General features: G+C 37.0%; 1 protein-coding gene across 1 annotated transcript in view; it reads left to right on the top strand.

The window, feature by feature from the left end:
- The window catches only part of LOC136176387 (A disintegrin and metallopeptidase domain 3-like), a 143,244-nt gene that overhangs the window by 37,898 nt on the left and 78,377 nt on the right, over positions 1–26,969 (top strand). Inside the window, exons 7-11 of the mRNA XM_065946538.1 lie at positions 441–503; positions 9,828–9,899; positions 10,333–10,499; positions 11,535–11,616; positions 19,420–19,559. Coding sequence (XP_065802610.1) covers positions 441–503; positions 9,828–9,899; positions 10,333–10,499; positions 11,535–11,616; positions 19,420–19,559 — 524 coding nt within the window. The remainder of the gene's footprint in view (positions 1–440; positions 504–9,827; positions 9,900–10,332; positions 10,500–11,534; positions 11,617–19,419; positions 19,560–26,969) is intronic.

Here is a 26,969-nt window from a genome sequence, read left to right as displayed (position 1 = left end):
AAATAATTTCAAGCACAAAAATGATGATAAAATGGACCAACATTTGGGGGAAAGTTGATGGGAATTTGTTTAGTTTGAAGGTTAAATCAGGGACCTAGAAGAAGTTTTTCAGAGGAAAGAAGCAAGAATCCTCCCTCATTTTCGTAACTGTTTTTGAGGATTCTAATTATCAAGAATATAAGGCAAAAGCTTCTGATTTGTTCTGAAAATGTTTATGCAAAATCTCCCAGATTATTTACTCAGTGGGCATTGATCCTCTTGTAATTTATTTCTTGTAATTATATCTTTACATGTTTGTATCTATAGCTATAATCTATCTATCTATACCTGTCTGAGTGTGTGTGTATATATATATATATAATTATATAATGTACATGATAATTACAAGCAAGATAAAAATTTTTAAATGTTTTATTCAATTAATGTTCTCTGTTTTGCAGAAAGATTCAGGTGTGACGTTGAAAAGAGTTCTGAAAATATGTGTCATTATGGATAAAGCTTTGGTAAGCATTATTGATACATTTTCCTTATACCCTTTTATTTAAATTGAAAAGGAATATAAAGATAATCTTTGCAATGCAGAAACACATTACTCTGTTCAAAATATATGTATCAGTGAGACAGGACATAAAGACACATTATCAGTTGGTTTTCCAATGGCATAAGGGGATCAATAACAATGTTTATTAGAACTAATGCAAAATTTTGTATGTAAGGGGAGATCTAGTAAACTATTGGATTATAACTAGTTGCATATATTTCTGTCTTCACCCCCAAATTGGGGTGAAACTCTTCGTTAAGTCAATTTTCATTTTAAAGTGTTTTATTTATTACTAAATTGAAGAAGATCCTTTTAATAAACATTATCTTTTATAAGAATATATTGTGCTGTGTAAATGCTTGGGTTTTCTTGTGGAAATAATCATTTTTTAGATGGCTATGGTAGTTTTATTCATATTTATAAAATTGGAAAGAGCATAGATTTTCTATAGTAAGCCAGTGGAAAAGTTGTGGTATATCAGACAGTGGGATATTATTTAATGCTAAAAATTTAGCTGCTAATTAACTATGAAAAGCATAATGTTGGTAAGAGGGAGGCTACGATTTGATGGCAAACATTCTGTAGAGCACACTGGGTAAATACCTAATAAATTGGAAAGGGAGAAGAAGAATACATAGGAACATATTTGATTTTGGAATGTTTCATTAATACAATTCGTTTTAGCAAACACAGACAATAAGTTAAAAAAAAAAAACTGTTTCGTCCATTATTACTAGTAATTTTGTATGTCAGTGTCATGATGTTCTAGAATTTTTGCATAAAATGAAATTTTCAAATCTTTGAATAATTTTTATAAAAGCAATCATAGAAAATTAAGACATCAGCTCCTGCGACCCTTGGGCCCTACAACCAGGCTCCAGGTCCCAGGTCTGCCTATCAATAGGTAGGCACTAGCCCCAGAACCAGGCTTCACCCAGCAGTGGAAGTGCTATGGCCTTGGAATGTTCTGCACCTTTACTCCATACAGCCCCGAGCCAACACTATCCCAGAACTCCCTGGAGTTTCACTGCCAGTTGCCTTATGACCTGGTCCTGCCAACCAGCACCTGGCAGCCAATGCATGAGGCAGAACTGCCAACCAACTGGACCAGGGGCCAAACAAGACTAACAGACCTCTCACCTAGTCAGCCTTCAACAACAGAAAGACCCACACAGTCACACAGGGGAAGCCACTAGAGTATACACTAAAGGTGATGAAAGTTGAGTCGGCTACTGAAACACATAGTGACTGCAAAAGGCCACTTCTCCAGCATTAAGAAGCACAACCATCTACCAGGTACATACAAAACAAATACTTAGACAAATACTTAGACAGACGAGTTCCAGATGAAGCAACAAGAGAAAAGCCCAAAAGAAGGTATAAGTGAAATGGAGATAGGCAACCTAGTCAAGAAAGAGGTTAGGGTAGTGCTTATAAAGACCATCAAAAATCTCAGAAGAATGCATACACAGAGCAAGAAAATATTAATATGAAGAACAACCAACCATAGATGAAGAATACAACACTGAAATGAAAAATACACATGAAGCTACCAATAGTAGACTAAACGATACAGAAGAATGGATCAGTGAGCTGGAAGACATTGTAATGGAAATTACTGATGTCGAACAGAAAAAAGAAAGAATGACGAGAAATGAAAACCTTGAAAGAGAACTCTGGGACAACATTAAGCACATTTATATGTACATTATAGAACCCCCAGAAGCAGAAGAGAGAGAGAGATAGCAATTAAATTGGCAAAAGTGAAAGATGAAAAGAGGACACTGAAAGCAAGAAAAGAATAAGGACAAAAAACATACAAAAAGAATGTCCATAGAGCTATCAGCTGACTTTTCAGCAGAAACTCTGCAGTCCAGAAGGGAGTGGCACAATGTATGCAACATGTTGAAAGTGAAAAATATACAACCAAGAATACTCTGTCCAGCAAGGCTCTTCAAATTTGATTTAGAGATCAAAATCTTTATAGACAAGTTAAATTTAAAAGAGTTCAGGAACAAGCATTACAAGAAATGGTAAAGCAGTTTTACTAAGGGGAAAGAAAAGTCTAAAACTGGAAATAGAAAAATTATGAAAGGAAAAGCTTATTAGTGGAAGCAAGCATAAGGTAAATGTTGGAAATCATCTCACATGCAAAGCTAGAAGGAAGGTAGGAAGAATTTTGTCTTTTAACAAAAGCATCTATATCTATAATAAGGAGTTAGGAGATACTTAAATTAGATGTAAAATAAGATGTTAAAAGTGGTAATTGTGAGGGGAGTTGAATATACACACATGATTGTTAAAAATGTATTTGAAATTAAGAGATCAGCAACTTAATCATATATAAATACATATGTGGATGTATAGATTGATACATAAAAACATCATGGTAACTGCAAAAGAAAAATGTATACTATATGCACACAAGAAAAGTAAAAGATACTCAAATATAATGTTAAGGTGGTCATCAAATCATATGAGAAAGGAACAAAAGAAGAAGAGAGGAACAAAAAAGACCTACAGAAACAAATCCAAAACAATGCACAAATGGAAATGTGAACATACATATCAATAATTACTTCAAATGGGAATGAACTAAATGCTCCAATAAAAAAGAAATAGAGTAGTTAAATGGATACATGACAAGACTCATCTATGCACTGCCGAGAAGCAACTCACTTCAGATCTAAAGACTCACAGACAGAAAGTGAGGGAATGGGAAACAGTATTCCATGCAAAAGGAAATTGAAAAAAAGTCAGGGTAGCAATACTTATATCTAACAAAACAGATTTGAAAAAGAGTTTGTTACAAGAGACAAGGACACTACTTAATGATAGGGATCAATCCAAAAAGAAGGTATAACAAATGTAAATATCTGTGCACCCAACATAGAAGCATCCAAAACCATAAAGTAAATATTAATGGACATAAAAGGGGAAATTGACAGTAACTCAATAATAGTAGGCAATTTAGCACCTCACTTACATCAATGGACAGATCATCCAAACAGAAAATCAATAAGAAATCAAAAGCCTTTAATGACACATTCTATATATATGGAACATTCCATCCAAAAGATGCAGATGGCAAGTTTTTCCAACTGCACATGGCACATTCTACAGAATAGATCACATGCTAGACTATAAAACCAGCCTTGATAAATTTCAGAAATCATGTCAAGCGTCTTTTCTGACCACATGCAATGAGACTAGAAGTGAACTACAAGAAAAATACTAAAAAAAAAAAAAAAAAAGAAAGAAAGAAACCACTAAATACATCATACAGGCTAAGCAATGAACTTGTTAATAGTCAATGGGTCACCACAAAATCAAAGGTGAAATAAAAACTGCCTGGAGACAAATGAAAAGAAAACACAACCGTCCATAAATCTTAGATACAACAAAAGCATTTCTAAGAGAGAAGTTTATGACACAGGTTTTGACACAAGCTTATCTCAGGAAACAAGAAAAATCTCAGATAACAATCTAAACTTAACAGCTAAGGGAATTAGTAAAAGAACAAATAAAACTCAAAATTAGTAGAAGGATAGAATCATAAATAGTAGAACTAAAACAAATGAAATAGGTACTAAAAGAAGAATAGAAAAGAAGCATACTAATCAAGGAAAAAGAAGAGAGGTCCCAAGTCAATACAATCAGAAATGAAAGAGTAAAAGTTACAACAAACACCAAGAAACATAAAAGATCATAAGAGACTACTCTGAACAACTATACACCAATAAAATGTACAACTTGGAAGACATGGGAAAATTCTTAAAAATGTACAATCTCCCAAGACTGAACCAGGAAGAAATACAAAATGTGAACAGAATAATTATAAGTAATGAAATTGAACCTACAATTTTAAAACACCCCAAAAACAAACGCTCATGGCTTCACAGGTGAATTTCCCCAAAAACTTGAGAAGAGTTAGCATCTATCCTATTCAAACTATCCCACAAAATTGAAGAGGATGGAACCATTCTGAATTTATTCCATGAGAAGAGCATCACCCTGACAGGAAAGTCAAAAAAAGATATCATAAAAAAAAAAAAAAAAAAAAAAAAAACAGAAAATTGCAGGGATTCCCTGGTAATTCAGTTCAGTTCAGTCACTCAGTCATGTCCAACTCTTTGTGAAACCATGGATTACAGAACACCAGGCTTCCCTGTCCATCACCAATGACTGAAGCTCACTCCAACTCATGTCCATCAAGTCAGTGATGCCATCCAACCATCTCATCTTCTTTCTCCCCCTTCCCCTCCCACTTTCAATTGTTCCCAGAATCAAGATCTTTTCAAATGAGTCTATTCTTCACATCAGGGGGCCAAGTATTGGAGTTTCAGCTTCATCATCAGTCCTTCCAATGAATATTCTGGACTGATTTGCTTTAGGAAGGACTGGTTGGATCTTTTGCAGTCCAAGGGACTCTCAAAGAGTCTTCTCCAACACCACAATTCAAAAGCATCAATTCGTTGTCACTCAGCTTTCTTTATAGTCCAACTTTCACCTCCATTCATGACTACTGGAAAAACCATAGCTTTGACTAAATGGACTTTGCTAGTAATGCCTCTGCTTTTTAATATGCTGTCTAGGTTGATCATACCTTTCCTTCCAATGAGAAAGCATCTTAATTTCATGGTTGCAGTCACCATCTGCAGGATTTTGGAGCCCAAACTGGTAAATACTGTCACTCTTTTCATTGTTTCCCCGTCGATTTGCCATGAAGTCATGGGATCGGATGCCATGATCTTAGTTTTTTGAATGTTGAGTTTCAAGCTAACTTTTTCACTCTCATCTGTCACTTACATCAAGAGGCTTTTGAGTTATTCTTCGCTTTCTGCCATAAGGGTAGTTTCATCTGCTTATCTGAGGTTATTGATATTTCTCCCAGCAATCTTGATTCCAGCTTGTTCTTCACCCAGCCTAGCATGTCACATGATGTACTCTGAATATAAGTTAAATAAGCAGGGTGACAATATACAGCCTTGACGTACTCCTTTCCCCATTTGGAACCAGTCTGTTGTTCCATATCCAGTTTTAACTGTTGCTCCTTGAGCTGCATACAGATTTCTCAGGAGGCAGGTCAGGGGTCTGATAATCCCATCTCTTTAAGAATTTTCCACAGTTTATTGTGATCCACACAGTCAAAGGTTTTGGCATAGAAAATAAAGCAGAAGTAAATGTTTTTCTGGAACTCTCTTGCTTTTTCGAAGATCAGCATATGTTGGCAGTTTCATCTCTGGCTCCTCTGCCTTCTCTAAAACCAGCAGGAACCTCTGGAAGTTCACGGTTCATGTACTGTTGAAGGTTGGCTTGGAGAATTTTGAGCATTACTTTACTAGCGTGAGATGACTGCAATTGTGCGGTAGTTTAAACATTCTTTGGCATTGCCTTTCTTTGGGGTTGGAATGAAAACTGACCTTTTCCAGTCCTGTGGCCACTGCTGAGTTTTCCAAATTTGGACATATTGAGTGTAGAACTTTCACAGCATCATCCTTTAGAACTTGAAATAGCTCATCTGGAATTCTATCACCTCCACTAGCTTTGTTTGTAGTGATGCTTCCTAAGGCCCACTTGACTTCCTATTCAAGGATACCTTGAATTTGTGAGTTTGTGAGTGATCACACTGTTGTGATTATCTGGGTCATGACAATCTTTTTTGTATAGTTCTTCTGTGTATTCTTGCCACGTCTTCTTAATATCTTCTGCTGTTAGATCCATAACATTACTGTCCTTTATTGTGTCCATCTTTACATGAACTGTTCCTTTGGTATCTCTAATTTTCAAGAAGAGAGCTCTAGTCTTTCCCATGCTATTGTTTTCCTCTTTTCTCTTGCACTGATCACTGAGGAAGGCTTTCTTAGCTCTCCTTGCTATTCTTTGGAACTCTGCATTCAAATGGGTATACCTTTCCTTTTCTCCTTTGGCTTTAGCTTCTCTTCTTTTCATAACTATTTGGAAGACCTCCTCAGACAACCATTTTGCCTCTTTGCATTTCTTTTTCTTGGGGATGGTCATAATCACTGCCTCCTGTACAATTTCATGAGCCTCCATCCCTAGTTCTTCAGACACTCTCTCTATCAGCTCTAATGCCTTGAATCTATTTGTCACTTCCACTGTATACTCGTACGAGATTTGATTTAGGTCATACCTGAATGGTCTGGTGGTTTTCCCTACTTTCTTCAATTTAAGTCTGAGTTTGGCAACAAGGAGTTCATGATCTGAGCCACAATCAGCTCCCAGTCTTGTTTTTTTCTGACTGTATAGAGATTCTGCATGTTTGGCTGCAACAAATATAATCAACCTTATTTTGGTATTGACCATCTGTTGATGTCCATGTGTTGAGTCTTCTCTTATGTTGTTGGAAGTGGGTGTTTGCTATGACCTGTGCGTTCTTTGGCAAAACTCTCTTAGACTTTGCCCTGTTTTATTTTGTAGTCCAAGGCCAAATTTGCCTGTTACTCCAGGTATCTCTTGACTTCCTACTTTTGCATTCCAACCTCCTATAATGAAAAGGATATCATTTGGGGATGTTAGTTGTAGAAGGTCTTGTAGGTCTTCATCGAACAGTTCAGCTTTTTCAGCATTACTGATTGGAGCATAGACTTGGATTACTGTGATATTGAATGGGTACTTGTACTTCAGTGGATAAGGATTCACCTGCCAGTGCAGGGAACATGTGTTCAGTCCCTGCTCTGGGAACATCCCAGTGTCTTGGAGCAACTAAGCCAGCAAGGCTCAACTACTGAGCCCACACCCTGAAACTCCTGAAGCCAGCTGGCCGAGATCCTGTGCTCTGCAACAAGAGAAGCTACCACAATCAGAAGCCTACACACTGCAGAGAAATTCCATGCATAGCAGTTAAGATCCAACATAGCCACAAATAAATCTTTTTTTAAAATAGAAAATAGCAAGCCAATACCACTGATAAACATAGATGCAAAAATTCTCAACAAAATGTTAGCAAACCAGTTTCAGCACTATATTAAAGGGATCATACACCATGGTTTAGTGAAATTTATCCCAGAGATACAAGGGTTTTTCAGTATCCACAAAAAAAATTACTGTGGTACACCTACACATGGCCAATAGGTACATACTAACCATATGATCATCTCAGTAGATACAGAAGAAGATTTTTACAAAATTCAGCTTCCATTTATGATAAAAACTATAGAGAAAAGAGGCATAAAGAGAATGCTCCTCAACACAATATAGCTCATATATGACAAACCCACACCTAATATCATACTTAATGGTGAAAAGCTGAAAGCACTTCCTTGAAGATAAGATAAGCAAGATGCCCTTGCTTGCTAATTTTATTCAACATAGTGCTGGGAGTCCTTGCCTTAGCAATCAATAAAGAAAAGGAAATAGAATCCCAATTGGAAAGGAAAAAACAAAATAGTCAATGTTTTCAGATGACATGATACTACACATAGTAAATCCTAAAGTGAAAAGAAGTGAAGTTGCTCAGTCATGTCCAAGTCTTTGCGATTCCATGTACTGTAGCCTACCAGGCTCCTCTGTGCATGGGATTTTCTAGGCAAGAGTACTGGAGAGGGTTACCATTTCCTTCTCCTGAAAATCCTAAAGACAACACAAAAAACTACCAGAGGTAATCAATGTATTGGTAAAGATGCTGGATGCAAAATTAATATACAGAAATTTGTTGCATTTCTGTCTACTAACAATGAACTATCAGAAGGATAGACTAAGAAGACTGTCTCCTTTACTACTGCATCAGAATGAATAATACCTAGGAAAAAAATCTAAAGAAGTAAAAGACTTGTACCTAAACAGTTGGAAAGACACACTGTTTTCATAGATTTCAGGAATTACAGTTGTTGAAGTGCCCATACTCCCAAGGCTATTTAAGGATTAAGTGTAATCCCTGTCAAAATACCAATGGCATTTTTCATGAAACTAGAACAAGCAATTCTAAAATTTGTATGGAAACATGAAAGATCCTGAATTGCCTGATCAATATTGAGAAATAACAGAAGAAAGTATCACACTCCCTGACTTTAGACTATACCACTAAGCTGCAGTAATCAAAATAGTATGATACAAGAATAAGCACAGACACATAGGTCTATGGAATTGAATAAAGAGCCCAGATATAAACTCATGCACTTATGGTCAATTAATCTACAACAAAGGAGGTAATACTATACATTAAATAAAAATGCAGTCCTAAAAATAAGTGATGCTGGGAAGACAAGACACCTATGTATGTAGGACTGAAAGCAGAACATTTTCTCACACCATATACAAAAATAAATTCAAAATGAAATAAAGACTTAATGTAAGACAGGAAACCATATTAGTCCTGGAAGAAAATATAGGCAGAACACTCTCAGTCATTAATCATAACGGTGTTATTTTATCTGTCTCCTCAGGGAAAGAAAGTGCAAGGAAAAATAAGCAAATAGTAACAACTTAAAAGTTTTGCACAGCAAAGGAAACCATAAACAAATGAAAAGACAGCCTGTAGAATGGGAAAAGAGTAGGTGCCAGTTATGACTGCTAAAGGGTTAATATCCAAACTATATAAAGAGTTCATACAACTCAATATCAAAAAGAACCCAATTTAAAAGTGTGCAAGAGAACTGAACAGTTTATCAAGGAAGACCTACAGAGCACAGAAAAGATGTTCAGCAAGTCTGAAATGCAAATCAGAACTACTGAAAGATATCACTCTGCACTTATCACAATGGCTATAATCAAAAAAGCCACAAATAGCAATTGTTGGCAAGGATGTGAATAAAAAGGAACCCTTATTAATTATGCAATCTTGGAATCTTAACTTTTGATCCTAAACAACTACATGTGTAAAGAGGAATATAATCATCACCATCTCATTTTAATATTGTTGTTGTTGTTTAGTCAGTCACTGTGTCATATCTAACTGTCTTGAAACCCCATGGACCGTAGCCCCTCCAGGCTCCTCTGTCCACGGGATTTCCCAGGCAAGAATGCTGGAGTGAGTTGCCATTTCCCTCTGCAGGGGATCTTCCTGACCCAGGGATCAAACCCACATCTTCTGCATTGGCAGGCAGATTCTTTAGTACGAGCCAGTTGGGAAGCCCTATTTTATATTATCGGTTACTATATAATGTCCCTAGGTTTAAGTCTAGAACTTGTTAAGTATTTGTTAAGTCTTAGTTATATTTTTGTCCTTTTGCTTGCATGTTGCATTATTTTAACATTTTTATATCCATTTAAATGTGGTAGGTTAGTCATTTTCACTGATGATTAAAAAATAAAATTTGCCTTTCAGTATGATTATATGGGCTCTGAAGTGGCAATTGCATCTGAGAAAATTATCTATATTTTTAGTCTAATCAACACTGTGAGTATTTACTTTTCATATTTAAGTAAGAAGCATTCATGTAAATGCAGTAGCATTGTTTGAATAATAGCAGGTGCACTTTTAAAAATACTCCCGTATTTACTTGGCTGCGTTGGTTCTCGGGTGCGGCGCGTGGGTTTGCTCCTGGTGCCTCACCCATGGTCTTTGTTCCTCTGCGCATGTGGGCTCTTCCTGGACCGGAAGTGGAATCCACGACCCGTGCGGGAAAAGCAGATTCTTAACTACAGCCCACCAGTGAAGTCCCACATGTGCAATTTTATGAAATGTATACTCCTGCAAACTTGTTTATCCCACCAATGCATTTCATCTGAAAAAGAAGATAGCTAATCAGATATACTGGTATTGCATATAAATGTATAGTATTATATTTATGATTACTTATAGCCATATATCATGAATCTCCTGTTTTTAGATGTATTCTCAGCTTCGAGTGTCTGTTATGTTAACTTCTCTGGAGATCTGGTCAGATCGAAATAAGATTTCAACTGATGGGGATGCACATGATGTACTACAAAGATTTGTGTCCTGGAGAGAAACATTTTTATTAAAAAGGTCCCATGATTTGGCATACTTATTAGTGTAAGTAATTTGTTTCATTGGTATAAAGTTTATCAAACTATTTATGTTAAATATCAAAATTGTTCACAAAATTTATTATTTAGAGTAACAAAGATAGCTTTAAAAATGACTATGTGAGTACTGTGTTGGCAGAATGCAAGCTATAAAAATCTGATGATACCATGTAAGACACTAAAGCATCCTGAGTGGTCTGCTTATTTCTGAGTTTAAAGAACTGAAAATATGAAAAGCCTTGGGATAACATAGGGCCTCTGTGGATTTAAAGAATTTCACAGAGGTAAATAGCCAAAGCATACATTAGTTAACAGAATGCAATAAATCCATATAAATATGCTTACAGGAGAAAACAGGTAATGTGGTGACCTTATGGAATTTCTATCCTGACCTAAGGTGTGGCTATTTAGCTGCTTGCACTGTAACTTTCAAGAGTCTTTCTGTATACTGATTTGATTATTTTCGATGGAAAGAAACAGAAACATGATTCTGAAAGGCCTTAAGTAATATGGATACATCTGTAAAACTCTGGTGTCTCTGTGGAATTCAAGGTCAGGTTTGGAGGTTCAGGAGCAGCTTTAACTAAGGATTCATGTGTGTGTGGACACTTACTGCATCCCATCTCTGTTTTTCCTGATAACTGTGCTGCACACTCTTTCTCTTTCATCCTCCAGTCAACACTTTTTATGCCATCTGAGGTTTTACTGCATGCAAATTCATGGCAGTAATCTATCCTGACTTTTCTGTCTTAGAACTTTGTCCATCCGGTGTTGACAGCAGTGGTGATTAATTTCTGGAAGGATGAGGCACTGAGCTGGATTTTAAGCTGTGCATCATACAGTGTTAACGTTGACTTTTGAACTTTATTTGGAGGCACCAGGGGAGACTACCCAACTACAAAGTGATTGAGAGCATTAGTCATGATACACAATACTCATATTTTAAAGAAAGCAGCTTTATTAAGGAATCTAATTCTTAAAGATCATTGAGTCATTAATAACTTAAAGTGCATTTATCCACAAGAAAAATGTTATTATTTAGTTACAGGGACCATCCTACTTATGTAGGAGCAACGTATCATGGAATGGCATGTGATCCAAAGTTTGCTGCAGGACTTGTTCTGGTATGTCCCTTCTCTTCAGTACTTATATCATGTTTTGAAAGTTAATATCTTCTTTAAGAAAAAAAAGTGTGTATACTATACCTAACATCTTAGTAAATTAATATTTGAATACAGTGCTGTATTTTTTACTTTATACCTCACATTGTCAGTTTTTAAAAAAATTTTTCCTTCATTTTTCCATTTATTTTCATTAGTTGGAGGCTAATTACCTTACAATATTGTAGTGGTTTTATTTTGGTAAAATACACATTATATAAAACTGGCCATCTTAAGTATTAAATGTTCACTGTGCAATAGTGTTAAGTCTGTCTGCATTGTTGTGAAATAGACGTGTAGAATCTTTATCTTGCTTTAAAGAAACTTTGTACACATTGGCCAACAAGGCCTCAGTTTCCATACCTCCACCCCCTGGCAACCACGATTCTCCTCTCTGTTTCTGTGAGTATAATATATTTTAGATCCCACATATAAGGTAGGCAATACAATGTTTGTCTTTCTGTGTCTGGTTTATTTCTCTTTGAATAATACATCCAGCTTCATCCATGTTTTTGAAAATGGCAGGATTTCATTCTTTTTATGACTGAATAATATTTCATGTTATTCATATATGCATATAAATCATATCATGTTATACATTTGTATATATAGATATTTTCTTTATGAATTCATATATTAGCGATCACTTAGTTTGGTTCCATATCTTGGTGATTGTGATAATGCTACAATTAACATGAGAGATGGGAATGCAGATCTCTCTGAGATAGTAATTTCAGTTATTTTGGAGATATACCTAGAAGTGGGTTTGCTGGATCGTATGGTATTTCTAGTTTTAATTATTATGAAGATTATGAAGACTCATAATACTGAGGTCCAAAGTGGTTGCATCATTTTATAATCCTATCAGCATTTCACATTTCATATTTTATTCATCCCACCCTCATTAAGAGTTGTTATTTTTTGTAGTAGTTAATCATTCCAAGGGGTATGAGGTGATATCACATTTTTGCTTTTCACTGTAGCTTTACAATCACTAGTGATATTGAGCCACCTTTTCATATCCTTTTTGGTGTTTTGTACATCATCTCTGGAGAAATTAATGTTTATTTAAGACCTTAGCCCATTTTTTAACTGTATTACTTGATTTTCTTGTTTAGTTACAGCAGTTCTTTTTAGTATCAATATCTGTGGATTTCCTTCATCCAGTTCCCCTCCTCTCAACCTCTGCCTCCAGTATCCATAAATCTAGTCCCTTTTTTGAGTTTGCTATTTAAAATGATTATCACAATAAGTCTAGAAATGATACATCATTATACAAAGAATGTTGTTCAGTCACTCAGTTGTATCTGACTCTTTGCAAACCCATGGAACTGCAGCACGCCAGGCTTCCCTGTCCTTCACCATCTCCCAGAATTTGCTCAAACTCGATTTCCATGGAATCAGTGATGCCATCCAACCGTCTCATCTATCGTCTGCTTCTCCTCCTGCCTTCTATCTTTCCCAGCATCAGAGTCTTTTCTAATGAGTCGGCTCTTCGCATCAGGTGGCCAAAGTATCGGAGCTTCAAGTTCACCTTCAGACCTTCCAATGACCATTCAGAATTGATTTCCTTTCGGGTAAACTGGTTTGATCTCCTTGCTGTCCAAGGGACTTTTAACAGTCTTCTCCAGCACCACAGCTCAAAAGCATCAATTCTTTGGCTTTCAGGCTCCTTCATGGTCCAACTCTCACATCCATACATGACTATGGGAAAAACCACAGCTTTGACTATACAGACCTTTGTCAGTAAATTAATGTCTCTGCTTTTTAATCTGCTGTCTTGGTTTGTCATAGCTTTTCTTCCATGAAGCAAGCGTCTTTTAATTTCATGGCTGCAGTCACCATCTGCAGTGATTTTGGAGCCCAAGAAAATAAAGTCTCTCACTGTTTCCATTGTTTCACCATCTATTTGCCATGAAGTGATGGAAATGGATGCCATGATCTTAGTTTTTTGAATGTTCAGTTTTAAGCCAGCTTTTTTACTACTCTCCTCTTTCACTTTCATCAAAAAGTTCTTTAGTTCCTCTTTGCTTTCTTCAATAAGTGTGGTGTCATCTGCATCTCTGAGGTTATTGTTTTTTCTCCCGGCAATCTTGATTCCAGCTTGTGCTTCATCAAGCCCGGCATTTCACGTGATGTACACTGCATGTAAGTTAAATAAGTAGAGTGACAGTATGTAGCCTTGACATATTCCTGTCCCAGTTTTGAACCAGTCTGTTGTTCTGTTGTACAGTTCTAACTGGAGTCAGATAAGGTGGTCTGGTGTTCATGTCTATTGAAGAGTTTTCCACAGTTTGTTGTGATCCACAGAGTCAAAGGTTTTAGCATAGACAATGAAGCAGAAGTAGATGTTTTTCTGGAATATTGCTTTCTCTATGATCCTATGGATATTCGTAATTTTATCTCTAGTTCCTCTGCCTTTTCAAAATCCAGCTTGAAAGTCTGGAAGTTCTTGATTCACATACTGTCGAAGCCTGGCTTAGAGAATTTTGAGCACTACTTTGCTAGCATGTGAAATGAGTTCAATTATGTGGTAGTTTGAAGATTCTTTGGCATTGCCCTTCTTTGGTATTGGAATGAAAACTGACCTTTCCCAGTCCTGTGGCCACTGCTGTGAACATTCCAAATGTGCTGGCATATTGAGTGTAGCACTTTCACAGCATCATCTTTTAGGACTTGAAATAACTCAACTGGAATTCCATCACTTCCACTAGTGTTGTTCATAGTGATGCTTCCTAAGGCCCACTTGACTTTGCATTCCAGGATGTCTGGCTCTAGGTGAGTGATCACACCATCGTGGTTATCTGGGTCATGATGATCTTTTTTGTACAGTTCTTCTGTGTATTCTTGCCACCTCTTCTTAATATCTTCTGCTTCTGTTAGGTCCATACCATTTCTGTCCTTTATTGCACCCATCTTTGCATGAAATGTGCCCTTGATAGTTCTAATTTTCTTGATTTCAAAGATACTGCATAGCTTGATTAGATTCCCCACACCTTGCATTTCCTACTCATGACTCATTTATTTCAAAATCGGAAGTTGTATCTCTTAATCTCTTTCAACTATTTCTTTCTTTCCCCAGGTGCCTCCATTCTGGCAGCCACCTGCTTCTTCTCTATATTTATAACTCTGTTTCTGTTTTATGCTTTTTCATTTGTTTTTAGGTTCCACTTAAGAAAAAGTATATGGTATTTGTGCTTCTCTCTCTAACATATTATGTGTGTGTGTGTGTGTGTGTGTGTGTGTGTGTGCGTGTGCGTGCACGCTGAATTGTTTCCAGCTCTTTGAGAGCCCATGGACAGTAGCCTGCCAGTCTCCTCTATCTGTGGAATTTGCTAGGCAAGAATACTGGAATGGGTTGTCATTTCCTTCTCCAGGGAATCTTCCCAACTGAAGGGTTGAACCTACATTACTTGTGTTCCCTGCGTCAGCAGGCATTTTCTTTATATGAGAAGCCGTTTTGACATGTTATACTTAGTCAAGGGACTAAGTATCTTCTCCAGAATCTTCTCCAGAATCTTCTCCAGAACCAAATTTGAAGGCATCAGTTCTTCAGCATTCAGCCTTCCTTATGGTCTAACTCTTACATCCATACATGACTACTGGAAAAACCATAGGTTTGACTATTTAGACCTTGGTAGGCAAAGTGATGTCTCTGATTTTTAAGATGCTGTCCACGTTTGTCATAGCTTTTCTTCCAAGGAGCAAGCATCTTTTAATTTTGTGACTGCAGTCACCATCTGGAATGATTTTGGAGACCAACAAAATAAAATCTGTCACTGTTTACACTTTTTCCCTATCTATTTGCCATGAAGTGATGGGACTGGATGTCATAATCTTAATTTTTTGAATGTTGAGTTTTAAGACAGTTTTTTCCACTCTCCTCTTTCATCTTCATCAAGAAGCTCTTTAGTTCCTCTTCGTTTTCTGCCATTAGAGTGGTATCATCTACATATCTGAAGTTGTTGATTTTTCTCCTGACAATCCTGATTCCAGCTTGTGATTCATTCAGCCTGACATTTTTTTCCCATTTATTTTTGTTAGTTGGAGGCTAATTACTTTACAATATTGTAGTGGTTTTTGCCATACATTGACATGAATCAGCCATGGATTTACATGTATTCCCCATCCCGATCACCCCTCCCACCTCCCTCTCCACCCAATCCCTCTGGGTCTTCCCAGTGCACCAGCCCTGAGCACTTGTCTCATGCATCCAGCAAATGGGACCTAATTAAACTTAAAAGCTTTTGCACAACAAAGGAAATTATAAGCAAGGTGAAAAGGCAGCCCTCAGATTGGGAGAAAATAATAGCAAATGAAGCAACAGACAAAGGATTAATCTCAAAAATATACAAGCAACTCCTGCAGCTCAATTCCAGAAAAATAAATGATCCAGCCTGACATTTTGCATGATGTATTCCCCATAGAAGTTAAATAAACAGAGTGACTATATACAGCCTTGGCATGTTCATTTTGAATCAGTCTATTGTTCAATGTTCAATTCTGACTCTTGCTTCTCGACCTGCCGTGGAATTCTTCAGGCAAGAATACTGGAGTGTGTAGCCATCCCTTCTCAGGGGATCGTCCTGACCCAGGGATTGATCCCAGGTCTCCTCCACTGCAGGCGGATTCTTTACCATCTAAGCTACCAGGGCAGCCCTTGGTGGTCTTATTCCTATGTATTGGATTCTTTTTGATATAATAATCCATGAAATAGTTTCTTAAATTTCTCTTTCTCATTTTTATTGCTAGTGTGTAGAAATGCAACAAATTTGTCGATATTAATTTTGTAGCCTGAAACTTTACCAAATTCATTGATGAATTCTAGTAGCTTTCTGAAACCATCTTTAGAATCCTACATATACAAGATCATGTCACCTGCAAATAGTGACAGTTTAACTTCTTTTTTTCCAGTTTGAATTCGCTTTACCTTATTTTCTTTTCTTATAGTTACAGCTAGGACTTCCAAAGCTCTGTTGAATATATGTAGTGGGAGTGGACATCCTTGTCTTTTTCCTGATCTTAAAGGAAATGCTTTCAGCTCTTCACGATTAAGTATGATGTTAGCTGTATGTTTGTTATATATGGTCATTATTGTGTTGAGGTATGTTCCCACTCTGCCCGGATTCTGGAGAGCTGTTATCACAAATATTGCTGACTTTTGTCCAAAGGTTTTCTGCATTTACTGAGATCATCATCTGGTCTTTATTCTTCAACTTTTTGATGTGAGGTATCACATTGATTAATTTGTGTATACTGACAAATCCTTCCATCCGTTGGATGAATCCCACTTGATCATGGTGAATGATCCATCTAATGTATTGTTGGATTTGAATTGATAGTATTTTGTTGAGGATTTTTGCATCTGTACTCATCAGTAATACTGGCCTGTAATTTTGTTTTTTGTGATATATTATCATTGTCTGGTATCAGGGTGATAGTGGCCTCATAGAATGAGTTTGGAAGATTTCCTTCCTCTACAGTTTTTGGAACTGTTTCAGAGAATAAGTGTTAACTTCTCTAAATATTTGATAGAATTTACCTGTGAAGCCATCGGGTCATGGACTTTTGTTTGTTGGAAGTTTTTAATCATAGTTTCAATTTCAGTGCTTGTGATTCATCTGGTCACATTTTCTGTTTCTTCCTGGTTCAGTCTGGGGAAACCGTATCTAAGAATCTGTCATTTCATCCAGGTTGTCCATTTTATTGGCATAGAGTTGTTCATAGTAGTCTCTTATGATCCTTTGCATTTCTGTGGAGTCAGTTGTGTCTTCCCTTTTTTCATTTCTAATTTTATTGTTTTGAGGCCTCTCACTTTTTTTCCTGATGTGTCTGGCTTAAGATTTCTCAGCTTAGTTTTACCTTTGCATATCAGCAGCTTTTAGTTTCATTGATATTCACAATTGTTTTCTCTGTCTATATCTCATTTATTTCTGCTGTTATCTTCATGATTCTTTTCCTTCTACTAAATTTAGGTTTCATTTCTTCTTCTTCCTCTATTTGTTTTAGGTATAAGCTTGCATTGCTTATTTGAGATTTTTTCTTATTTTTTGAGGTAAAATTTCTATCAACTTGCCTCTCAGAACTGCTTTTAACTGCATCCCATAGGTTTTGGACCATTGTGCTTTCATTTTCATTTGTCTCTAGGTAATTTTTTATTTTGTCTTTGATTTTTTTAGTGACCCATTGGTTGTTTAGCAGCATATTGTTTAACTGCCACATGTTTCTGTGTTTTTCTTTAATAGATTTTTGTTGTAGCTTACTTCTAATCTCATAGCATTGTGATCAGAAAAGATGCTTGATGTGATTTCAGTTTTTTCATATTTACCGGGGCTCACCTTGCGGCCCAGCACGTGGTCATTCCTGGAGGATGTTCCCTGTGCACTTGAGAGGAATGTGTAGTGTGTTGCTTTTGGATGGAATGTTCTAGAAATACCAGTTAAGTCCTACTGATCTAAAGTGCATTGGAATTGAAGGCCTTTGTTTCCTTATTACTTTTCTATCAGCATTATCTGTCCATTGAGGAAGGAGGGGTGTTAAAGTCCCCCACTATTATTGTGTTACTGTCAGTTTCTTCCTTTATGGTTGGTTGTATTTGCCTTACATATTCAGGAGCTCCTATGTTGGGTGTGTACATATTTATAATTGATATGTCTTTTCCTGGAATTGAACCCTTGATCATTCTGTAGGGTCCTTCTTTGTCTCTCATAACAGTATTTGTTTTAAAGTCTACTTTTTCTGAAAACAGCATTCCTTCCCCAGCTTTCTTTTGATTTCTATTTGTGTGGAATATCATCCCCTATTCCCTTACTCTCAGTCTGTAAGTTTCCCTAGCTCTGACAAGGGTCTCTTGTAGATAGTACATATACCAGTCTTGTTTTTGTATCCACTCAGGCAGTCTTTGTCGTTTGGTTGTGCATTTAATCCATTTTCATTTAAGGTAATTATCAGCATGTATTATCCTATTACCATTTGGGCTTATCTTTTATATGTCTTTTTCTTTCCTTGCGTTTCCTGCCTAGAGAAGTTCCTTTAGCATTTATTGTAAAGTTGGTTTTGTGGTGCTGAATTCTCTTATGTTTTCCTTGGTTGTAAACCTTTTGATTTCTCCATCAAATCTGAGTTAGAGTCTTGCTAGTTAGAGGATTCTTGGTTAGTAAAAGAAGCCAGTTTGAAAAGTCTACACACTGTATCATTCCAAATCTATTACAAATCTATTACAAAAGGCAAAACTATGGAGATAGTTAAAAGCATCATTGATTAACAACCAGGGCTTTGTGTGTTGCTTTCATCACTACTCAAGTTTTATTTTTTTTTCAAGTTTCATTTTTTTAATGCTAGCATTCTGCCTTTAGGAAAAAATTGATTTTATCCTAAAACTATTTCTGATATTAAAACTGACTGTCATTTAAGAATCTGTGTATTTTTCAAAGCGTTTAAATTAAAAGTATTATAGTTACTGAAACAATGTTTAATCTTCTCAGAATATTTTTTTCAGTTTATTAGAATTAAATCAGTAGCAGGTAATGAAAACATATATTATTAATATTGTTGTTTATAGGTGAATGCCATTTGTATTGAGAGTACTCTTATGCAAAAAGAATAACAAAATCTAACTTTGCAAATTTTCTTAAGAAAATAATGAGCTTTATATAAAAGCTTATTAAATTAGTATTTGCATTTAGATAATATAGTCACAATTACATGAAAAAACCAGGGGTTGAAGAAAATAACTTGAGCAACCATTCTGTTTTTTATTTCATTTAGTATTCAAAGATGATAACTTTAGAGGCATTTTCAGTTATTTTCACGCAGTTACTTGGAATTATGCTGGGATTAAGGTATAATAATGACATCTACGAATGTTCCTGTCCAGGCACTGCATGCATAATGAATCCTGGAGCAATGTAAGATGTGATTTTTATCAAAACTTTGTCTTCTTTTGGGAGATATTTATAGCATTTCTTGATGTACGATATCTTTGATATAATGTAGACAAAAGCATTCTTACTAAATACCTGTGATTTATTTTAATGTTTATTAAAGGGAATGAGTATTTGATATTGTAGAAAATGTGCTTCATATTTCTATGTTCAGTGCTGTAGTATCAAGTCATTGATGATGAGTTCCTGAGAAGCACTGGAATCTTGATGTGAGATTCATTAATCTGTCAAAAAAATATTTAAGCATGTACAGTTACAAGAATTGTGTTAGTCTGTCATGTGAATGATTAACAAGATAGAAAAATGTTATATATTTTATATTAGTCTATCAGGGACAGAATTTTAAGGTCAGCATGAGAATAAGCAAAATTTAAATGACTTATATTAAGTGCCTAGAGGGAAATAAAAGGGAATACATGGAGAAGAGAAACTTTATGTTAAAAAAAAGGGGGAAATGTCTAGGAAGCTTTCTATAAGACAAAACTCATGTTGGGACCTGAAAGAGAAGAAATCTGGTCACATAAAGAACTTGTTGAAAACTTTTCAGGGAAAGACAGTGAAGTGATACGTGGATATGAAGAAATGGTAAAAGCTCAAATACTGAGAAGGATAAAACAAACCAAAAGAAATGACGGAAAGTATATGAAAGAATATTAAAAGCATAGAATTTTATTTTAAAGATGGTAAAATGCAATCAGGTTATAGAATTGTGATTCAGATAAAGAGGTCCAGGAAGGACTAAAAAATGTAGGAAAGGAGCTAAGCAAACAATCATGATACAGAAATTGGGATTTTATGATAAATTTAACAATACACATTTTAATTGATTTATGCAGCAAGGATAATAAAATATGTTTTGTAAAATGAATGTTAAATATTTCACATCAGAGTAACAACAGAGTAATACTGTTACTGAATTAAGTTCCATGGACCCTAGCCTCTCTCCCTGGACTGGGGATAGTTCTGTTTTGTTTTATTCAAGAAGAAGAGTAATGAAATGGAAGCTGAGATTTCTCAACAGATAACAAAATTTCTTCAATGGGCAAAGAATGAAGAAGTTCACAGATGAACTTCTCACCCACGTGGTGATAGGGATTTACTTAAAAATGTAAAGACGAGGGGAGGAAGAGTGAGGCTAGTGATGCAGAAGCATATGCTTTAGTCCTCCAGGGAAGGCGCAGGGCTTTTTCAAAGGAGTGGGGTGCCAACATTTATTAATCCCTTTTGAACAATAATTTCCATTTATGGGCACTGGTAGGTGTGTCAGTTAATATTCTAATATAGTCAAATAAACATATAATGAGACTCATGCTCTCTTGGAGTTCTCATTGCTCACCATCTTGGACCCAGCTATTTCTTTCTTTTTTGTTGTTGTTTATTTTTTCATTTGTTTGTTGCTTCCTTTCTTATCCCTGGACCCTTTACTTTAGAGATTTATGGTAACTCTTGCTAAATGTGCAGGGTGATAGGTTTTGAGCAAAGACTGGGGCAGATTTTGAGCAAAGATTGGAGCAACTTTGCCAATGGTATTTGGTAAATGGTGATTCTCATAGTATACAGCAGTTTTGTTAAGTTTGAGAGAAAGGGAGATGAGAAAGCTCTGGTCAGAGGGACTTGCTTCCTGGGTACCCTGGGACTCTAATAATCACAACTGAAGAAGTAAGTTCTTGGTCAGCTGTCTCCCCAGGGCACTGCACAGAGAGGAGATTGAAACACACCCCAGACTTTCTGTGAAAGTGGCCTATCAGTGTGTCCAGGAGATTTTGTCTGAAAGGGAAGCTTCCTGTTTGGCACACATCTTACAGCCTTTGGTGGTTCTCTCAACAAGCAGAGCCCAGTGGGCCTAATGTCACCCTGCCCATTTGCTTTCTCCGGTTCCTGGAGAAAGCACCCGAAGTTTGAGAATGCCACCCATCTTTCTTCTCTATATTGCCTTCCTCTGTTGACATGTGTAACTTACGATTACACTCAGAGGCATATATAATTTGCATACTTTAAAGGCTGCTAACTGGAGGTAGGGTTTCCAATCACCCCAATCTTAGATGCCAAGTCAGGTCCTTCATTTTAGGACATTGACAGGTCTGAGCATACCCTTAACAACTCAAAGATACTGATAATGCAATTAGCTGATGCTTGGACAATATGGAAATTTTCAAAGAAAAGCAAAATCTAGGATAGGCTTGAATGACTAGATTCATCTTGTTTAGTGCCACTCCTTCAAGACTGGGAGAGATGACTGTTTTATCTAGAGTTAGATAAACAAGAGACAATTAAGTTAAATGCAGAAACAACAGAATAGATTCCAAACAAAAGAATGAGATACTTTAATAAGATAATATATCATAGAATGACCATAATCAGATGGATATAAATGAATTACCCAGTAAAGAATTCAAAATAATATGCTGAAAGATGCTCACCAAGATAAGGAGAAGACTGCATGAACAATGTGAGAACATAAAAACCACAAGAAATATAAAAAATACTGCATAGAAGTCAGAGGACTGAAGAATATAAAACTGAACTGAAATATACAATAGAATATTGCAGTGTTACACTAAAAAGAGCATAGAAAGGATTAACAAACTCAGGAAAAGGAAAAATGACTGCACAAACATTAAGGTAAGGGAACTATACGACAACATCATATGGACCAATAATCACATTATGTAGCTTCCAGAAGAATGAGAAAGGGACAGAAAACTTTTCTGAAGAAATAATGGCTAAATTGTTCCCTAAGTTGGGAAAGGAGACAGACATCCAGATTTAAAGAGCCCAGAATTGTAAATAAGATGAATTCAATGAGACCCACACTAAGAAACATAAGTAAACATCAAACATTAAAGACAGGAAGCATCTTAGAAGCAGCAGCTTCTAAGGGAACCTCTTATAAGAACATGAGGAGCTTTGACAGCAGTCACATTGCAGGCCAGTAGGTAGTGGCCTGCTGAATTCTTTCACAGTGCTGAAAGAAAAAGACAACATTTACCAAGCAAAGTTGTCATTCAGAATTGAAGAGAAGAGAGAAGAGTTTTACAGACATGCAAAATCTAAAGGAGTTTAACACCATTAGCCCAACTTTAGTAGAGGTAGTAAATGGAGTTCTTTAATGTTTAGAAAAGGTACTAATTAGTAAAAGGAAAACATAAGAAGTATAAATATCAATGGTAAAAGTAAATATATACTGAAATTCAGAATAATTGAATAAGTAAAGTAGGCAATTGGGCTTCCCTTGTGACTAAACTGGTAAAGAATCTGCCTACAATGTGGAGACCTGGGTTTGATCCTTGGGTTGGGAAGATCTCCTGGAGAAGGGAATGGCTACCTCTTCCAGTATTCTGACCTGGAGAATTGCATGGACTCCATAGTCCATGAGGTTGCAAAGAAACAGACATGACTGAGTGACTTTCACTTTCACTTTCAAAGCAGGTAATTAAAGGCAACATGGTTTGCATAAAAGTCAAAAGTCATGAAAAGTACAACTATAATATTGTGATAAGCTATATGTAACATAACAAGTTATAAAATATACAAAGCATAAAATCTGTTGAGGAAAATAAATATATTCTAAGTCAAAATATAGAGTGCATTCAAAGCTTTATTATCTACTTAGACTGTGAGAGATATATGTTGTTATGTGCAAGCCTCATGGTAACCATAAAACAAAAACAAAACAAAATTCAAACCAAACCCAAAACCAAAAAGAAAAAGAAAAAAAGAAATATTGGGAACACAAAAGAGAAAAAAAAAGAAGGAATGCAGGAAGAGAGCAAGAGCAAAAGAAAGCATCAGAGGAACTACAAAATAGCCAGAAAAGAAGGGGCAAAATGACAGTAAGTACATGCCATCAAAAATTACTTTTAAAGCAGATGTATCAAATTTTCCAGTCAAAAGACACAATGGATGATGAATGAAAAGCAAGACCCACCACTCTCATACCTACAAGTGATTCCATGCAGGTGTAAAGACATACAAACTAAAACTGAAAAGATGGAAAAAGATATTCCACGTAAATAGAAACCCAAAGAAAGCTGGAGTTAAGTATACTAATATCAGATAAAATGGACTTTACAACAAATACTGATAGTAAGAGATAAAGAAGGGTATTGCTTACTGATATAAGGAACAATACAGGAAGAAGAAACAACATTTATTAATATATATATACACTCAACATTTGTTGTTTTATTGTTTAGTTACGAAGTCATGTCCAACTCTTTTGCAGCCTCGTGGACTATAGCCCACCAGGCTCCTCTGTCCATGGGATTTCCCAGACTAGAATACTGGAATAGGTTGCCATTTCCTTCTCCAGGGTATCTTCCTGACCCAGGGATCAAACCCATGTCTCCTGCTTGGCAGACAGATTCTTTACTAATGAGCCACCAGGGAAGCCTGCACTCAACATAGAATCAACTAAATACATAAAGCAAACATGGACAGGAGTAAAAGGGAAACAAACAGGAATACAATAATAGTAGGAGACTTTTAAGTGCCTATGCATTTCGTCAGATAGATCATCCAGGCAGAATGTCAAAAAAGAAACATTGGCTGTAATGAAGCCTTAGGCCTGACTGATTGACCCATATTAGAGAACATTCCACCCAACAGAAATAGAACTCACATTCTTCTCAAGTGTATTTGGAGCATTCTCCTGAATAGATCATATGTTAGACAACATATGATCATATGTTAGACAACAATAGATCATATGTTAGACAACAAAATAAGTTTCAAACAATTGAAGAATTTTGAAAACATATGCAACATTTTTTTCTGACTCCAATAGTATAAACCTGGACATAAATTAAAAGAAGAAAACTGGAAAACTCAAAAACATGTGAAGACTACACAAGGTACCACTAAAAACCACGTGTCAACAAACAAATAAAAGAAAACTCAAAAAATACCTTGAAAGCAACAAAAATGGAAATACAACATAACTGAAATTTATGCCATGTAGACAAAGCAGTTCTAAGTAGAAGTTTATGTTGATAAATCACTATTTCAAGGAAAAGCTAAAAACAAAATAAAAAACCATCCTAATTCATACTAGAAAAATAAAAGGACAAATGAAGTCCAAGTTAGTAGATGAAAGGAAGTATCAAAAGTCACAGTGAAAACAAATGAAATAGGAACTAAAAAGTTAATAGAAAAAGATCAATGAAGCCAAGAAATCATTCTCTGAGGAAATAAACAGGATTGACAAACTTTTAGCTTAAAACTCTTCAAAATAAGAGCAAAAAAGATTCAAATTTTAAAAATTAAAAATGAAAGGCAATATGTTGCAACTAATACTACATAAAGCAAAAGACTCTAAGAGACTATTATCAACAATTATATGTGAACAATTTGGAAAATCTAAGAGAAATGAATAATAATCTAAGAACATAGAGTCTTCCAATACTGAATCATAAAGAAATATAAAACTTGAACAGATTGATTACCCATAAGGAGATTGAATCAGGAGTCAAAAACCTTCCAGCAACCAAAAGTCCAGGACCACTGGTTTCCCTGGTGAGTTATTCAAAACATTCAAGAAGAATTCCTACAAATCTTCAAACTCTACTGAAAAATAGAAGAGGAGGGAAAATGTTCAATCAATATGAGGCCAGCACTGTTTTCATACTGAAACAAACAAGGATAGCTTGAAGAAAAATAAAAATGTTATGGTTTTGATGAATTTTGATGCAAAAGTCTTCAGCAAAATATTAGCAAACCAAATTCAACAGTACGCAGCCATAGGTAAGGTGTTGGAGGAGTAGGAGGGTGTGGAGTACATCTCTCTCCATGGATGATGCGTCAGGAATACGCCTTCAGTTGCAGAAGTTCTCTCAGAACACCAGTTGAAAGTGGGCAGGAGTCCCTGACCACTGAAAAGGAATGTACAGGTCGATGCAAAGCTTGGCAGGACAAAGGAGAGGAGAGTGATCAGGACTGAACCCGCATCCAGGGTAGAGGGGAACTGAAGCATCAGTCAGATCCCCACAGCAGGGCAATAGTTTGGGACAGTGGAGGCTGTAGGAGAACGCAGCAGCTGATCTATGACAGTCTGAATGGAATGAGAACCACACAGACAACCCTTGTGGCAGCCCCTCCCTTCCCTGGACAGGGACACAAGTCTCCCGGAATGTGTGGTAGCTGGGAGCTGGAGCATATAGACTGGAGAGCAATCTCAGGGTAAGGTCTGTTGTTGACCGTGGGGAGACCACTTGAGGGGACGTCAGGGAGGAGATTGTGGTGGAAATGCCTCTGGAGGAATGCCAGACAGCTGTGGGGGCAAGGCTACTGCTGAGTCATGGGCGAGGGGTGGAGCCATCACTAGCGCCTCTCCCCACATGCCAGCACCAGCTGCTGACCAGTTGTGGAAGACCCAGGGAGGGTGGCCTTTTAAGTGCCTGATGCAGTGAGCAATAGAGAAGGACCCCAGCCAGGGGAGCCCTTTAAGTACCTGGTACACCAATAGAGAAAGGACCCCCGTCAGGGGGGGCATTTAAGTGCCTGAGATGCTGAACAGCAGAGAAGGACCAGCCAGAAAGTTTCTCTGAGCGCCAGCTGCCTGAGGCTAGAAAAAGTCTATAAGTGCTGTAGCTCCTGCGCCTGAGGCTGCCAGTGTCCCTGCACACTCGGCACTGCCAGGGTCCCTGCAATCCAAGCAGCTGCACCACCTCCATTCTTGACTCTCAGTGAGACAAAGGTGCCAGAGGCTCGAAAGTATCCTAGTAGCCCCATATCTCCTGTACCAATGGCTTCCAGCTCCCCTGGGTACCTGGCACAGTGTTCCAAGCTGCCACACGACCGCGACACTAGATCCCCACTGCTGCAGGCTGCCAGAGACTAGAGAGAACCCCAAGAGAACCATGTCTCCTACTCCCCTGACCTCCAGCTCCCCTGCATACCTGGAGCTGCCAGAGGACCTGAGATCCAAGCGGCCGCACCACTTCCACACCTGGTCCTCACTGGAGCAGAGCCAAGCCCTCCAGGGCAGCCTCGGGAGCACACTGCTATGGACAGCCCACATGTAGAGGTGGAGATAAAACCACGATTGAACCCCAGAGGCAGTGTGGCTTGGAAAGAGGATTGAAAACCTTCCTATCAACGGGACAAGCTGCAGGTTAAATCCAAACAATCAACTAGGCAAACTCTGTGCCTATGAAATGCATAAAGGGACAATGAGAATTCCCACAGAACAGAAGACACTGACTTGGGCGGCTGTGGACATTGGAGGCAAGAATACACAGGTGTAGGGCCAGAATCTGAGCTGTCCCGAGAGCAGGTCCAGAGACCAGCTCAGTCCTGGAGGGCATCCTAGGGATGTCGAGGCGGACTGTAACTCACAGCGAGGAAAAGGACACTTGACAGCAGAGATCAGAGAAA

Source organism: Muntiacus reevesi, chromosome 10, assembly GCF_963930625.1.
Source record: "Muntiacus reevesi chromosome 10, mMunRee1.1, whole genome shotgun sequence".
Classification (NCBI taxonomy): Eukaryota; Metazoa; Chordata; class Mammalia; order Artiodactyla; family Cervidae; genus Muntiacus; species Muntiacus reevesi.
This window is presented reverse-complemented; position numbering and strand designations above follow the sequence as displayed.